Genomic DNA, 16,894 nt, shown 5'->3' on the forward strand with positions numbered 1-16,894 from the left:
AGAGCACATTGGGCCTGGCTTTGGCCGGACGAGCTGGGTCAGGGCTGTGGCTGGTGGGCTCGTACCAGGTGCCCCACTGTTGGGGCCTGTTGGGTGACATGAGGTGAACCAGCGGCCACGTGTCCCGCCAGAGGGTGGCTCTGGCTGAGGGTGGAGGGGCTGGCAAAGCACCCGGGGCAGCGGCTGAGGCAGGACAGCGGCAAGGGTCGCTGCCCTGGGAGATCTGGCAGAGATGGTGGCGGGAAACCTGGTGGAGGGGTTCATGAGATGGAGAAGGACAAGCCGTGGTCCGATCACCAGGACCTCCAGCAAAACCTCTAACTTGCGGCTGAGCTTGGGAAGACATTACTGGATCGGAACACAGAGTTGGAGGATTCTCTTCAGCAAATGTATACCACCAAACAGGAGCAGTCACAGGGAACTGAGCACCTGACCACGCAGGCCGAGCTCCTGCGGCAGATGAATGAGCAGCATGCGAAGGTCCATGAGCAGCTACACGTCACAGCAAGGGAGCTGGAAGAAACAAATCAAAAGCTGGTTGCTGACAGCGAGGCCTCACAACAGAAAATTCTGAGTCTGACGGAAACAATCGAATGCCTGCAAGCCAACATCGATCACCTCCAGAGCCAAGTGGAGGAGCTGAAGTCATCTGGCCAAGGGAGAAGGAGCCAGGGGAAGGTGGCCAAAAGTCGGCACCCAGCCACTTGGGTCTGAAAGAGCTGTAGGACCCACGCCAACACTGCGTATGACCACGTGTTTGCAGAAAAGATCACTTCCTTGCCAAGTCAGCCAAGCCCTGAAAAGAAGAAAACAAGCATTTGAAGAAGGCTGTGAGGACGCTGCAGGCACAGCTGAGCCTGGAGTGGCAGAGGCACATGGCCTTGGAGGAGGAGTACCGGCTTGTGCTGAAGGAGAACAATGAGCTGGAGCTGGTGCCTGAGGTGACTGAAATGCGGCAGGTGCTGCAGTGGGAGCATCCCTTCAGGAATGAGATTAAAAAGCTGGTGCCCGACTCTTTATTTGTCCCTCTTATAGCAGCACAATCTACAATAGCTAGAATTTGGAAACAGCCTAGGTGCCCGTCAGCACATGATTGGATCAGAAAACTATGGTACATCTACACAATGGAATCCTATGCTGCCATAAAAAAGAAGGAATTCTCATCATTTGCAGCAACCTGGATGGAATTGGAGAACATCATGCTGAGTGAAATAAGCCAGTCAATGAAAGAGAAACACCACATGACCTCACTCATTTATGGATAATAAAGAACATTATAAACTGATGAACCAAAAAGATAGATATAGAGACAGTAAAGCAACAAGCAGACTCAAATTACAGCGGGGAGGGTAGGGAGATCTGGGGGAGATAATAGATCAACCGAAGGACTTGTATACAGGCATATAAGTACAACCAATGGACATAAAACTCTGGGGAGGGAGGGCATGACTGGGAGGGGGGAGAATGGTAAGATATGTACACAGATAATAATTTAATTAAAAAACGCACACGCACACACACACAAAAAAAAACCCCAAAAACAAAGAGCCCAGCCAGAGCCTGCTGGAGGAGACGCTGCTGATGGTGCCTGAGGCCTCTTAAGCACAGCAGCAGAGAGACCGTGCTCAGCAGCTTGGCCGGTGGGGACATTGTGAAGGGCCACGAGGAGACCTGCATCGGGAGGGCCACGGCTGTGGAGCAGAGGGGTGTGTCCCTGCTGCGGGAAGTGGACACAGTATAGTGTGCCAAAGGCCAAGTACGAGGAGCTGCTGAAGAAGTGCCAGCAGCAGGAGGGGGACTTGCTGTCCCACAAGGCTGTGCAGATTGCCAGGGCTCCAGGCAAGGACCCAACTGCCAGGGACCCCCTCGGGGCTGGTTCTCCTGAGCCTCCTGAATACAAAGCACTCTTTAAGGAGATCTTCAGCTGCATCCAGAAGACAAAGCTGGAGATTGCCAAGCAGAAAGTGAAATATCGTTCTCTCCCCTCCCCTTAACAGGGCCTCCCCCTCTCCTGCTCATCTCCTATCTCAGACATGTGTTGGTGTACCCCAAAGCCTGAAACTGCTCAATATTTTGCTTACTCGGCAAGTGTGTATATACAGTGAGGAAAGAGGATGGCTCCTGAGATCAGCTTCCCAACCCAGTTCCCTTTAAAGCCCCGCAGTAAGTCTCTCCCATGACAAACTGGCCTCTGGCTGGCGCTGCCATTCTTGAGAAGCCCCAGAAGCAGGGGGCAGAGCTGTGCCCTGGAGAGGTAGGCCTGGAGCTTCCATAGGATGTACTGATATACACAGTGCCTGCTACCCTGGGAAAGACCCGGGGAAACTAAGCTAAGGCGATCCCTGCTGCCTCCTGGCATAACTTCTTAAATGTGGAAGTCAGCCAAAACCGGTTTGGCCCAGTGGATAGAGCGTCGGCCTGCGGACTGAAGGGTCCTGGGTTTGATTCCGTTCAAGAGCATGTACCTTGGTTGCGAGCACATCCCCAGTAGGGGGTGTGCAAGAGGCAGCTGATCTATGTTTCTAACTCTCTGTCCCTCTCTCTTCCTTTCTGTAAAAAAATGAATAAAATATATATATATATTTTTAAATGTGGAAGTCAGCCTCCAACCTGAACTGTTCCCAAGCACTGTTGGATACTGTGAATTCAAAAAAAAGACCATTCAGGAGAAAGAGGGGGTCTAATCCAAAAAAACAGCATTAACAAGTCTTCCACACCTTTGTGTCTCCTTTGCTACCAGTGGGACTGTGACAGGTAATCCTAACAGATGTAAAGCACTGAGCACCCTGCAGGAAGGCCAGCTCTGCTTGACCCAAGTTCGCCTGTCAGCCTGCCCTCCGAAGGCCTTCACCAGCGGCCAGGTGTGTTCACGCGGGGCACAGCGTTAGGGTAGCGGAGCTCACACCTCTTTCCTTCCTAAATCCCAACAAAGGGGACAAACCCCTCCTGTGCTGTCTGAGCAGCTGACCTGCTCAATGCCTGCGGCTGCTGTCAGTGACTGGGCTTGGCTGCAGGAACCCTGTCCGCTGCTTTACTGAACAGTGTTGGCATCATTCTAACTGTGGAAATGGATAGCTCCTCGCACTAGCATACTTTAATTTAAAACTATTTAAGAGAACTAAGATTCCAGTAATTGTACATATTTTTCTAAAAACCAAATGAAACTACCTATGAAGAAAATAAAATACATGTAAGGAAATAAAATATGTACCAAATAACATGTTGCTAGACTGAATCTTAAATAATTTGACTTGTAAAATTTGAATTACAAGCTTTAGTTCATTTACAAAAAACAAATAAGTACCACCCTATCCTTTAATTTATAAGTGTATTTTACAAACCATTTACTTCTTAAATTTAAAACAATATTCAGAATGGTATGGGATTTTGGGTACTACATTTCCAAATCATAGTGTATATGATTATAGGACTTTTTGCAGTCTATAGTGAGAGCTCCAATTCAATTTCATTATCTTAAGTAACAATCTATAAAGAACGGGAGAAATAAAAAACTTAAAAATCATACTGAAAACATTATCAAAATATAACAAGGTGGCATGTTTTCTTAACATACACACACACACACACACATACACAGGGAAAAATTTTAATTTAAATCCACTTTTATTCTTTCATAGATTTTAACAATTATGCACAACTTTTCACATAAAGAGAGTGAAATCTCAAGGATGAGGAGGCAATATATATATATATATAGGGTCTCTTCTATTCATTCTTTAGGATGGAAGGAAATTTCCAAAGGGTACATTGTGTGAGATTTAACACTGGAAAAATACATAAGAAACTTGTTTAACTGGCTCCACTTAGGACCAGGCATAGCACAATAAATACAGAACTGCATCGTTTTTAGAAGATTGTTGCAATTTTAACACATTCTTACTAAAGAAATATGATCAGTGACCAATCTGAATTCTATAACATATAGGTGAAGGGACACTTAAAATGAGTATCTGAGCATAGTTTCTCTAGCATTTTCACACCCACTCATCAACATTCTTCAAAAGTAGTAAGAATGTACATTGCAAATTCAGAACTACAAAAAAAAAAAAAAAGACCCACAAAACGAAAAACTTGGTCAAACTTTCTTTCATCATATCATTCATTCCCATCACAATCCTAGTCTGCTGGTAAGTTTAAGGTAGAAAAGAAAGTTTTTGAAATTATTTTAATTTCCACTGGTCTTAGGGTAGGAGGCCACATTGGAAGCCAACTGATTAAGCAGCACCATTAGGTCCATACCTCAACAAACCACTGCAAAATTTTTCTCTTCCAGTATTCTGAAAGGTTATAAAAAGTTGTATGGAAGAACACCTGTCCTGAACTGTAAAAACATGCAATTTGCAAAGATTAAACAAACTACAGCTGAATTCTGTACTGCCCGCATCTTTCCTTACCAGACCAAAAGAACTACATTACCTAAAAATTTAAATAACAACATATTAAGGCATAAAATAAATACTTTATTTATGCTATTACATTGGGGTAGTTGAGATTGTTAGACACGTTCACATGCCCTTTCCTCTTCTAAAGAGGAGGGAATGGGCCAGCACAGTTGGTCAGAAGGAGTTAATGAGAAACTGCTGCTCTCAGCTGCTCTGTGGTGTGCCTCATGCTACAAACACAGCAACCTTATTTTAGAACAAATATTTAAAAGACAGACAGAAATTATCTTTTTTCACTTGACTCAGATTCTGCTATCAGCAGATACGAGAATCAATTTCATCCTTATCAAAGCAAATGGAAACTGCTATGCTGCTAGGGCTACAGATATTCTGAGAACTCTTGTGAGCAAATAAATCAAACCCCACGTGAAAGTATTAATTTCTATAATTAATAAACTGGTTGTTCAAAAATTCACTAAACAAACAAACATGCAAACATGTGACGCACGCAATTTTCTTGAAAAAATATAATGCCACTCTGGTCCCAAGGATGACGATCACATGCCCAGCTGGTTCTTACATGTGCAAACAGCCTTTCACTACTACTAAATATCTTCTTTGTGACATTTTAGTGTCCATCACACTCTCACATGATTCTTAGACGCTCAGGCTTCTAAGATGTTTGAGGAAAAGAAAAAGGGTGTAATGGGGACCACGTTCTTGGTGATTGTTCTAAATGTAATTTTAAAAAGACTTCCCCAATAATGCAGAATAGTCCTTGATACTGAATTTTTCCTAGTGAAACAAAATAAGCTTTATCAAAATGATGTTAATCTAAATTTGACCATCTGGCTCCCTTTTCACTTTTTTAGAGGGTACTGATCCATACATTATGCTGAGCCCCCAAAATGCCTGTTTTAAAAACAACATAGTTCCTAACAGTTCCCCTTAAATATTCCTGATTTATGCTGGGGAAGCAATGCAAAATTGAAACATTAATCATTTGTTATTTTAAAAGCAAATATATCCGCAAAGCAGTTACTTAGCAAAATGCTAAGCTGCAAATAACCTTGCCATGTAGATAGATATCAAATCGTTTCACAAAGTACCTGCCACAATGTAAAGAAATCTGACCTTTCATCCCCATTCCCTGCAGAGACAGTACATGCAGTAGTCTTGTTTAAATTTAGTGGCGATGAGGAAAGGGCAAACCTAGGACAAGGAGGGACGTCAGCCTACATACAAATTTACAGTAGTGTAGCCATTGTATATAATATTTTCTACATTCACCACTTCAGAGAAAGGAACACTGGAACAAAGGAATGTTTTGTATAAGACCTACAAAATAAACAGGGAAACAAATGATAACAGGCATAAAGCTGCACTAGTCTCAAAGCCACACAATAAAGCAGCAAAAAGTTTGAGATGGGGAATTTAGGACAATATACACATTTGAGAGCTTGCTGAGGAAAAGGAGGGAAGAAATCACAGTTCTAATCTTCAAGGCTACGGAATGCATTCTGCATGTCTTCAAGAAGCTGTGCATAGTCAGCCTTGATCTTTGCCTCACCATCTTTCACTGGATCCTGAAAAAAAAACATGACAGAATTCAATTTACATTTGGAAAATAACTTTTAGAACATGTAGTAAGTTGCTTATATTTAATATATTTTGAGTACTAGGTTAATTGAGGTACCCTGGTAAACAACAGGCAGGAGTGAAAATTATCCTGATTTCCCTTTTTCTTTTAAGGGTAGAAATGTATAAATGGTGTAATACACCAACCAAACAGAAATAGGACAAAATTTCAATACTGTATTTTGCCTACTAACTGTACTCAATGACCAATGAATTTATCCTCAACAACATGCAAAATATTGGAAAATTATGCATCACATATTAAACGCATTTCACTGCATATATGACAGTTGGAATTAATTTAGTCAAACTAGAAATTTACTATTAACATCTGATAGAATTACATTGAGACAGGAAAGTAAGATTTCTAAAATAATCTTAAAATTCACCACAGTTAAAATCCTTATGGAAAGCAACTTAATTGAGTAACATGTATAAAAATGTTTAAAATCTCTGACACAATCATTCCACCTCAATCATTCTACTTCTGGGAATTTATACTAGGAAAATTCACAAAGCTAACTGCATGAACAAAGTTGCTATACCAACAACTGGAAATTTCCCAAGTGCCTAAAAATAGGAGAATATTACTCTCTAGCAACAAAATAATGCCACAGAAGAAATTTAATGACATTAAAAAGCAACTGTGATGTTGCCCTGGCTAGTGTGGCTTAGTTGGTTGAGCATCATCCTATAAACCAAAAGGTCACATGCCCAGATGGCGGATTTGGGTGTGTACTAGAGGCAACAGATCAACGTTTCTCTCCCTCTCCCTCCTCTCTCTCTGAAAATCAATAAAAAATATTTTAGAAAAAGGCAACTGTGATGTTAATTTGATATAATGTGCATGTAAATAAAAAAAAGATATTACTTTTAATCACACTACTAGAATTCATTGCTATTACATACATATTTTTATCTTGTTCCTATAAATATTTAAAATTTGGAAATAAAATTTGAATCAAATTATATATAGAATTCTTTGCAACTGATTTCCCCCTTCGTTATACAATAAGCATTTCCCCGTCTTTGAATATTCCTTCAAAAGAAACATGTAATGACTTGATAATATTCTCATTATAATGCACATGCCATGTTGACTTATCCACTCTTAGATGACATTTAAGAAGTTTAATAAAAAATCAATAAAATATATTAAAAAAAAATATATATATATTTTTTAATATATTATATATATATATATATATATATATATATATATATATATATTTTCAGAGAGTCATTCTCAATTTCTCAATAGATGATTAGTAAATATACTTGGATATTGTAACTCAGAAATAAATATAATTGAATTGATAAAATGTTTAAAAACAATCTTATACATTTGAGTTTCTAATGATAATTTCATTTAATTATCTATTTATATCTTTGTAATTCTGAAAAAAATTATAGTCCACTTAAAAGTTAAAAATAGCCCTGACCCATTTGGCTCAGTGGATAAAGCGTCCGCCTGTAGATTGAAGGGTCCCAGGTTTGATTGATTCCAGTCAAGAGCATGTACCTTGGTTGAGGGCATATCCCTAAATCTCTATCCCTCTCCCTTCCTCTCTGTAAAAATCAATAAAATATATATATTTTTAAAAAGTTAAAAATATTATGTAATAGGATCCTTAAAAGAAGTAAACAGCAGAAGTCATTTTGGATGTGCATAGGATTGGATGTGAATAGGCAGATGTGGTAAGGTAATTGTTGCTCAGCAATGACTTTAGCACTAAATTGTCTGGAAGTTAAAACAAAAGACCTATGTTCATAGCAGCACAATTTACAATAGCTAGGATTTGGAAACAGCTTAGGTGCCTGTCAGCAGATGATTGGATCAAAAAACTATGGTACATCTACACAACGGAATACTATGCTGCCATAAAAAAGAAGGAATTCTTATCATTTGCAGCGACCTGGATGGAATTGGAGAACATTATGCTGAGTAAAATAAGCCAGTCAATGAAAGAAAAACACCACATGATCTCACTCATTTATGGATATTAAGGAACATTATAAACTGGTGAACAAAAAGATATAGAGAGAGTAAAAGAAACAGACTGTCAAATTACAGCGGGAAGGGTAAGGAGATATGGAGGAGATAAGATATCAACTGAAGGACTTGTATGCATGCATATAAGCATAACCAATGGACGAAAAACTCTGGGGAGGGAGGGCATTTATGGGAGTATGGGTGGGTGGGGATTGGTAAGGTATGTACACATATAACACCTTAATAAAAAAAATGAGGAAAAAAAACAAAACAAAAGGAAGATGTATCAGCATTTATTTTAGACATGACACACTTTAATTTTTAGCACTAGGATTCCTATTTGAACATAACTTTGAGGTCTATCCTGGTTTTCCATAGCCTGAACATGTGTGAAAATGATAAATGTAAGTTTTATACACCAGGTTCGGGACTCAAATAGTTTAAAAAAATAAAAATAAGCATTTCCTACTAAAAAAAAGTTACAGCAGAAACTAAATATACCTTAAATTTCATGGAGGAAAGTTTATAGAGGATCTCCCCCATATGCTCACGGATAATGGACCATGTAATTTTATTGTCACTCTGGGCAGTGGTTTCAACAGCTCTCCGGGCCATATCATAAAATGCGATCATGTTGGACAGCATCCCGACTGTCTTGTAGAAGGGGCAGAACCTAGGGTGAGAACAGCCAAAATAATTAACAAAACAAAATCCAAAGCAGGTTCATTCTTTATGTAAAATTTCATAAAATATGAGAGCATTAGCTTCTTTACTTAAATATGCAGATTACTTATAATCATTGGATGATATATAATGAATGAAAAAAATAGTGGAAAAGACCAGTTTTTGGACAAAGATGTCTCAAAATAGAGAATGGATAGTAAATAGAGAAATATTTTTTTTTAATGTAAAAAGTGATGTTTATTTTTTAAGAACGGTAACAGTACTACTATAATCTAACCTCTTTGAGGATTTTTGTACAATGCCATTAAAGGAATACCCCAAATGGTAAAATAACTGAGTTGTAAAGATTCCCTTGTGATAGCAGTTAAGGTATATGAATAAGAAACAGGAATGGCAATTTCCTAAAGTTAATAGTAAGCCCTCTTCCACATTAAGGAGTTCATTTATATTTTAATAATGAAGACATGCAAGCAAATATTCAACTGTATTCACACACACTCTTAACAACTTTCTGAAGAATTTAAACACATTTGCATATGTAATTGCATGAATACTCTCTATCACTCTCCTTCCAAAGAACTGTCCCCTTATTGAGTTATGTTTGTGTAGGTAGTTGCTAGAGCTTCTTAAGTTTCGGTGATAGGTTCTGAGCCTTACTGATTATATTGTCATATTTTCTGCTTGTCTACATTTTGGAAATCCTATTTGTTCAGTTCCTTCTTTTGTCTTACGTAAGGCCAAATAAGATTCGAGGAGGGAAAAGCCAGCCTGTGGTGAATGGGCCAAATTATCAGAGTTTAAAGGAAATAAGAACTTTAAATGAGCCATGTTATAGCAGACACAAAAGTTAAAAAAACAAAAACAAAAAAAACAGCAGGAACTGGCAGGGCACCTATTTGGAACTTTGGTAGGAAAAAAAGAATAGGTGCTTGTGAAATAAGGCAGGAAAGCAGAAATTATTTAGGAAAAGAGTAGAGGAGGCATGGGCAGTGAAAAGATATAGTGGAAAACATTTCTGAAAGAGGCAATGATCCTCAGTCTCTGTACATTAAGCCACAATTTAATCTAATTAAAGATGGTTTTGCTTATCTCTCTCAAACCAATCAATAAAAATTTTTTAAAAATCTAAAAAAACTAAAAACACCTTGATAAAAATCCTCAAATAAAAAAGGAATAGTGGTACTTCCAATCTATTTGGCAGTGTAGATAAATGTGGCACACACTTCCAACTGCTTGAAATCTAGCTGAACAGATATAAAGAAGCCATGTGGACTGGTGCAAGTGATGGAGACTCCAAATAATCTGGTCCCGCACCCAAGTATCAGATGAAAATCAGTGTTATTTCTGTTGCTTAGGTCCTCCCAGAGGAGCAAGGGGTTCCATCCCCATACCATGCACCACTCCTCCCCCTCCCCCCACCTGCCCCAGCCCGGGGATCCAGTGCTGGGAAGAAGAGTCCCCATAACTTCTGGTTATAAAAACCAGCAAGGGTTGTGGCTGAGTGAGACAGGATTCTGGAGTCCCAGGCAGTTCCTTACTCAGACTAACCCACACTGAGCTCCAGCACTGGGGCTGCATCATGAAAGGTGCCTAGGACATACAGGAAGGCACCGAATTCTCTGTACTCACAGTGAGAGCTGGAGGGGCAGCTTTCTCCCAGATACAAAGGCAGAAGCCACTGTGCCTTTGCTGAGCCCTTTCTCCACACAGAGTGGGCAGGTGGGAGCCCTACCTGAGTCTTCATCAACCTGGTTAATACTGTTCGCCAATCTTGATAATTCCCTGAGATGCTGCCCTATCCAACTTGCCATTTCCGGTGACTTTTACATACAAATGGCCTGGCTGGGCTCATAAAGCAAACTTAGCAAACTGGCTCAAAGGTTCACAAATCCCAAATAAGCAGTCTCTAGTTTCAACATGCTTGTACTTTTAGCTAAGTGGGCCTAGGCCCGACACAAGCAGCAGTTCCTAGTTTAGCAGTTCCCAAGCACCTTCAAGCTTAGCACAAATAGCAGCCATCGGCAAATCACTTTGTAGCTCCTACCAGGTGGCCCCAGGCAGGGCATAGGCAACGGCTAACCTTAGTCTGAACCTTCTGGAAGGCCCTAGAGCCAACACACCCGATGGACAGCTTCAGACCACACTAAGCACCACCAAATCACCTCCACGAGCTACACATTCAAGGGGCAAAGTCATTAAGGGCCAGATCTCTGCTGAAGAAATTCCTGCAACATGGGGTAGACCCCTGCATAGCAACTCCTCCACTATAATCATAGCCATTCCTTGCAGCCAATATGCCTGTGCATAAATCTCTCCCAGTGATGTGTCAACAGCAATCAAGGCTCAATTGCAATAGAAGGATGCACATAGCCTACAAGTGGGCAGAGGGCACCACAAGTGCACAGCTCGGGTTACTAAAGAGGCTATGACACTGGTCCCTACAAGACACCTACCACATAGGGTCACACACCTCGCCCCGCTTTGCCCTGCAAGTGCTGCCAGTATTTTCCCTCCAGCAGCTGCAGCCACCTTGCTTTCCACTTTGCCTCCCTCTTCCTTCTATGCTGTCTTCAGTCTTCACTCCCCTCTCCCTTTGCGTATGCAAATCAACCCCCATATTTGTTGGATTAATTTGCATACTCATTCTGATTGGCTGGTGGGCTTGGCTGGTATAGAGGACTGATGGTTAATTTGCATATTACTCTATTATTAGGTTAGATAGCCATGATATGAAGCAACCTAAGTATCCATCGAGAGATGAATGGATAAATTAGTGGTGTATACAAACAATGTAATATGACTCAAGTTATAAAAAGAATGAAATCTTGCCATCTGGGACAGCATGGTTCAACACAAAGGGTATTGTGCTGAGTGAAATAAGTCAGAGAAAGACAATGTATAACTTCACTTAGATGGGGAAATCTAAAATAATAAATAAACAAGACAACCAGAAACAGACTCATAAATACAGAAAACATTTTGTTATCAGATGGGGGGGGGGGGGGGGGGGTTAAGGATTGTGGGTTGGGGGGAAAAGGTGAAGTACAAATTGGTAGTTACAGAATAGTCATGGGGACGTAATGTATGGCCTAAGAAATAGTCAATAGTATTGTAATAACTATGTATAGTGTCAGATGAGTACTAGAATTATCAAGGTGATCACTTTGTAAGCCATATAAACATCTAGTCACTAGTTGTACACTTGAAGCTAATATAATATTGTACATCAACTGTAATTAAAAAATAAAAGTTACGCCAAAACCAGTTTGGCTCAGTGGATAGAACATCGGCCTGAGGACTGAAAGGTCCCAGGTTCAATTCCGGTCAAGGGCATGTACCTTGGTTGCACGCATATCCCCAGTAGGGGGTGTGCAAGAGGCAGCTGATCAATGATTCTCTCTCATCAATGTTTCTAACTCTCTATCCCTCTCTTTTCCTCTCTGTAAAAAAATCAATAAAAATATATTTAAAAATAAAAAAATAAAAGTTACATATAAAAAGAAAAAGAAGAAATAGCAGGATAGGTTACCTGTCATAAGGAGTATATCCATTTTGTTGTAGGAAATCATCTTTGATAAGTTTGGCTACCTCCAGAGTGATTTTATCTGTTTCTGCTAGAGAAGCCTAGAAGAGAGAAAAAATGCAATTTTAGAAATTTACTTCCATAATGTGGGACCATGGTTGTAATCAATGAGCAAGCAGAAACTATCTGAGCACACACAATCACCTACCATTTATAAATTCACTTCATAACTATTTTTATTGATGTTCTTCTTTATTGTGGTAAAAAACATAACGCAAAATTTATTATCTTCACCATTTTTAAGTGTTGTTCAATAGTATACAACATATTTACACTGTTGTGAAACAGATTTTCAAAACATTTTTTTAAATACATTTTTTACTCTGCTTCCAAGCCCTGCTTCTGCAGTATCCCTAATAAAACATGAAGGCCCCTTTGTGAAATAAATAAATAAATAAATAAATAAATAAATAAATAAATAAATAAATAAAATACATTTTTATTTATTTCAGAGAAGAAGGGAAAGTGAGAGAGAGAAACATCAATGATGAGAGAGAATCATTGATCGGCTGCCTCCTGCACGCCCCTTTCGGGGGATCAAGCTCGCAACCTGGGCCTGTGCCCTTGACTGGAATTGAACCCAGGACCCTTCAGTTCACTTAGCCAAACTAGCTAGGGCAGATTTTCGTAACTTCATTTTGCAAATCTGAGATTCTATACCGATTAGAGTTTATATAACAACTCTCTTTTTACTGTTACCACTGCCTTTCCCTCTTCCCCCCCCTTTCTGCTAAACACTTTCTTTTTTCCACAAATTTCACTACTTTAGATACCTTATATAAGTGGAATCATATAGTATCTGTATTTTTGTGACAAATACGTGTGGATAAAAAAAGGGGTATGTACATGTCTAGTGATAGAAAGCAACCTCACAGAGTGATCTGATAATAGATTTCTTTCTTTTTTTTATATAACCACACATCAGAGCCTTGTTTTTTAATTTTTTTTTAATAGAGAGAAGCCTGAATTTATTTTTTAAAAATGTATACAAGGACAATGAAAGATGGAAGATGCTGAAACATTTTAAATGAGCTTAAAAATGCAGAAACAATTAAAAATTTACATTGGAAATAATAAGGAATAATCCTGATATTGGATAAAATTCAACCAGTGATATGTAGGTAACTTTTTTTTTTTTTTAAATCCAACAACTTTCATTGTTTAAAGTATTACATATCTTCTTTTTTACCCCAATTAACATCCCACCTGAACTTTTTCTTTTAAAAAAAAAAAAGTATTTTTACAGATTTAAGAGAGAGAGAGAGAGAGAAAGAGAGAGAGAGAGAGAGAGAGAGAAACATCAATGATTAGAGAGAATTATTAATTGGCTGCTGCCTATATGCCCCAACAGGGATGGAGCCTGTAACCTGGGCATATGCCTTGACCAGAATCATACTGTGACCTCCTGGTTGATAGGTTGATGCTCAACCACCAAGCCACACTGGCCAGGCAAGATTTCTAACTGGGTTCTAACTGGACAGGTTATGGTGGGTCAGATCCAATCTTTCTTAGTCATAGTGGTCCTGAAAAAATGTATTTTAATAGATCCTACTTCTGCCCCTTCTAATTTGGTTGGTGACAGGTACAGTCCATTTCAAGAAATAAAAGTAAATCAAGCCCATATGCCAAAAGGTCAGGGCACAGACCTAGGTTGTGGGTTCTGGTTGGGGCACAACCAACCAATGTTTTTTCTCTCCCTCTCTCTCTTCCTCCTCTCTCTATATAATCAATAAACATCTCAGGTGAAAAATAAAAAATAAAAAAGTAAATCAAGAGTTTTTTCTCAGCGACAATAAAACCAGGACTATGTGAAGTGCTATAAATGACTGAAAAGAACACAAAGGCTCTAACAATTTAGTTACTTCTCTGACCGCTCTGAAGTGAAAGCCTCTCCCCTTGCATGTGGGCAAGCTCTATAAACTGCTTTGACCAAATTAATAAGACAGAAATCACATTATATTAGTTTTGGGGCCCTGGCTTAAGGTGGCTTCCACTTCCTTTCTTTTTTATATTCACTTTGAGAGCCCTGAACATACTACATGGAGACAGAAATGCCCAGCCAACCCTTTACTATCCCAGACATCCCAGCCCCAGCACAAGACATGTGAAGGAAGAAACTTGCAAATAACTCCAGCCTGAGCCATCATATGACCACAACTGTATATGGATCCCAAGCAAGAACACATAACTGAAGCCATCAAACCCAAAACCATGAGTAATAAAACACTTTTAAGTCACTAAGTGTGAGAGTGATTTGCTACTCATCAACAGAAAATCAAAGCAATAATCACTATTTTACCTTTCACAACACAAGTAGGTCTCTCAAATATCTGCCAAAATAAAGAAATAATCTATAAATGCTATTAGTTTGAAAATATTTCCTAAGTACTCATTTTGCTAAGGAGAATCTGCATACCCAATGTTCTAGCTGTCCTTACAACACTCCAGTGGGATTTTATAACTCACCTTTCCCACAAGCTGTACAATTTCTGCTAGATCTTCTTCTTCCTGCAGAATCTCCTTAGCTTTGGTCCTCAGAGGAACAAACTCTGTGAAGTGCTTGTCATAGTACTCATCCAGGGCACGCATATACTTGCTGTAGCTGATTAGCCAGTTGACAGAGGGGAAATGCTTACGTTGAGCTAGTTTCTTATCTAAGCCCCAGAACACCTGATTTAAAAACAAAACAAACAAACTTGCAATCATTTAAAGAATTATTTCTCTTAAAAAATTAAAAAAAAACATGTATTGAGGTATATTCTGCCTGAATATGTAATTACATATGGGGGGGGGGGGGGTAGCACATAATGTATATTTTTAGTATTAACAAGTATAATTGAAATAGAATAAAACTTGCAATTAAAAAATATACTCTTTTCAATTTCAAGATGGATAATACATACAAATCAAAATTTATCTGAATTTCCTTAATAGTGTGTCAAATTTAGAAAAAGAATAATTTATTGTTTTGAATATTATTATGGTGCAATATAAACAGATGAACAAGAAAATGCCCATTGAGCTAGAATACACACTCCCTTTGAATATAAAAAAAAAAAAAAAAACCACCTCTAAAAGTTCTGGTTAAAGTTCCCTATCATGAAGGGCCAGTCCAGTAAGACCTAGCATTTTTATTTTTCTGAGGCCAAACATTCACGTGTATTTTATACATCCCTAACTTTCTCCCCCTTTCCCTACAATTTAAAACTCAAACTTTTAGCAAAAGTTAAGGTCCTTGAGAGTTATAAATTTAGCCTCTGCCATTTCCTTTAATATAATGCTGACAAAAACATAACCAAATATTTTATTTTTCCCAAATGAATAATACACATCAACTTGTTTTCCCACCATATCCCTATTTGTACACGTTTCACTTAGGCTTCTTTTAATGACTAAGTTGGCTAGCTACCCACTAACATTTAAGCCTTGTCACTGGGAAGCATCTGCCTAGGCAGAAGCAACATTTTTCCAACTTTGCTTTTGTCTGGTTTGGCTAAAGGTTCAGAAAATAGGTGTGCCTTCTCTAGGTTCCCTTTGTGCCGGCCAGTTGCAGACAATTATTAGGCTAGGACAGTGGTTGGCAAACTGCAGCTCGGGAGCCACATGCGGCTCGAGAGCCACGGTTTGCCGCTCTGTTGACTAATGAGTTTGCCAACCACTGAACTAGACTAAATGTTACTGTGCAGTTGGAAGCTGTGAGGATTAGTCAATTGTGACATAATGTGTGCAAAGATGTAAAGGGTAGTATATGACAGTGGTTGGCAAACTCATTAGTCAACAGAGCGGCAAACCACGGCTCGTGAGCTAACCCCTGGGCTAGGAGATAGTAGAGCCACAGGATGGAAGGAGCCCTGAATTACTACCAGTAGAAGAAAAAAATTGCCACAAAGTTTTTACCAATACACATTTTGGGGCTCATTTGTTCCACATCTAAAGTCATTCTAACTCACCCTAGTCAGGGTGGCTCAGTTGGTTGGAGCATCCTCATGTACACCAAAAGGTGTCAGGTTTGATTCCCTATCAGGGCAACGGATTAATCCTTATCTCTCACATCAATGTTTCTCTCTCCCTTCCTCTCTCTAAAATCAACTAAAAAATACTTTAAAATTGCTTTAAAATACTTTAAAATTTCTCTAACTTAAAGGTTAGTATTACTCTAACACTAATAAAACTTTGCTACTTTGGATATATTTCCCACTTACAGATATTATAAACCCTAGGTAAAGAGCTAAGAAGGAACAGACAGCATTAAAGGCTTTCTGTGATAAGAATGTTCATAAAACACTAAAACAGACTTTCCATCACCTATTCTTTAGTGACTAAATTAAATACTTCATGATGATTTGGATAACATTAGGACAGCCATGGGGATAGGATAGGGGGTGTCAAGCTGGGAAGTTGACTACACTAGAAAAGATATACCTGAACAATACCAAGAGTAGCAGATGTAACTGGGTCAGAAAAATCACCACCAGGTGGAGAAACTCTAAATTTAAAAGAAAAAACAGTCATTAGGAATGCTTATGAAAAATAACTTGTATACGCAAGTCAATTTTAATGTAAATGGCTTTTTAGTACAACTTTAGTAATGAC

The 16,894-nt window shown here is 39.0% G+C and overlaps 1 protein-coding gene and 1 pseudogene across 4 annotated transcripts in view; one reads left to right on the forward strand and one right to left on the reverse strand.

Moving 5' to 3' along the window:
• The first annotated feature begins 232 nt into the window (after positions 1 to 232).
• Positions 233 to 2,025, forward strand: LOC311616457 (cerebellar degeneration-related protein 2-like; annotated as a pseudogene). The gene is made up of 2 exons: positions 233 to 1,075; positions 1,554 to 2,025. The product of its transcript is annotated as a cerebellar degeneration-related protein 2-like (transcript).
• A 1,580-nt stretch (positions 2,026 to 3,605) lies between these two features.
• Positions 3,606 to 16,894, reverse strand: part of ATP6V1A (ATPase H+ transporting V1 subunit A) — a 58,047-nt gene continuing 44,758 nt past the window's right edge. For all 3 annotated transcript variants that reach the window (XM_084872034.1, XM_084872033.1, XM_084872035.1), the window contains exons 11-15: positions 16,724 to 16,787; positions 14,768 to 14,971; positions 12,248 to 12,342; positions 8,536 to 8,707; positions 3,606 to 5,989 (exon numbers count right to left, since the gene is read on the reverse strand). In XM_084872034.1, coding sequence (XP_084728160.1) covers positions 5,897 to 5,989; positions 8,536 to 8,707; positions 12,248 to 12,342; positions 14,768 to 14,971; positions 16,724 to 16,787 — 628 coding nt within the window. In that variant the 3' untranslated portion in view covers positions 3,606 to 5,896. The remainder of the gene's footprint in view (positions 5,990 to 8,535; positions 8,708 to 12,247; positions 12,343 to 14,767; positions 14,972 to 16,723; positions 16,788 to 16,894) is intronic.

Source organism: Pipistrellus hanaki (genome assembly GCF_964339955.1).
Source record: "Pipistrellus hanaki genome assembly, chromosome: 2".
Classification (NCBI taxonomy): Eukaryota; Metazoa; Chordata; class Mammalia; order Chiroptera; family Vespertilionidae; genus Pipistrellus; species Pipistrellus hanaki.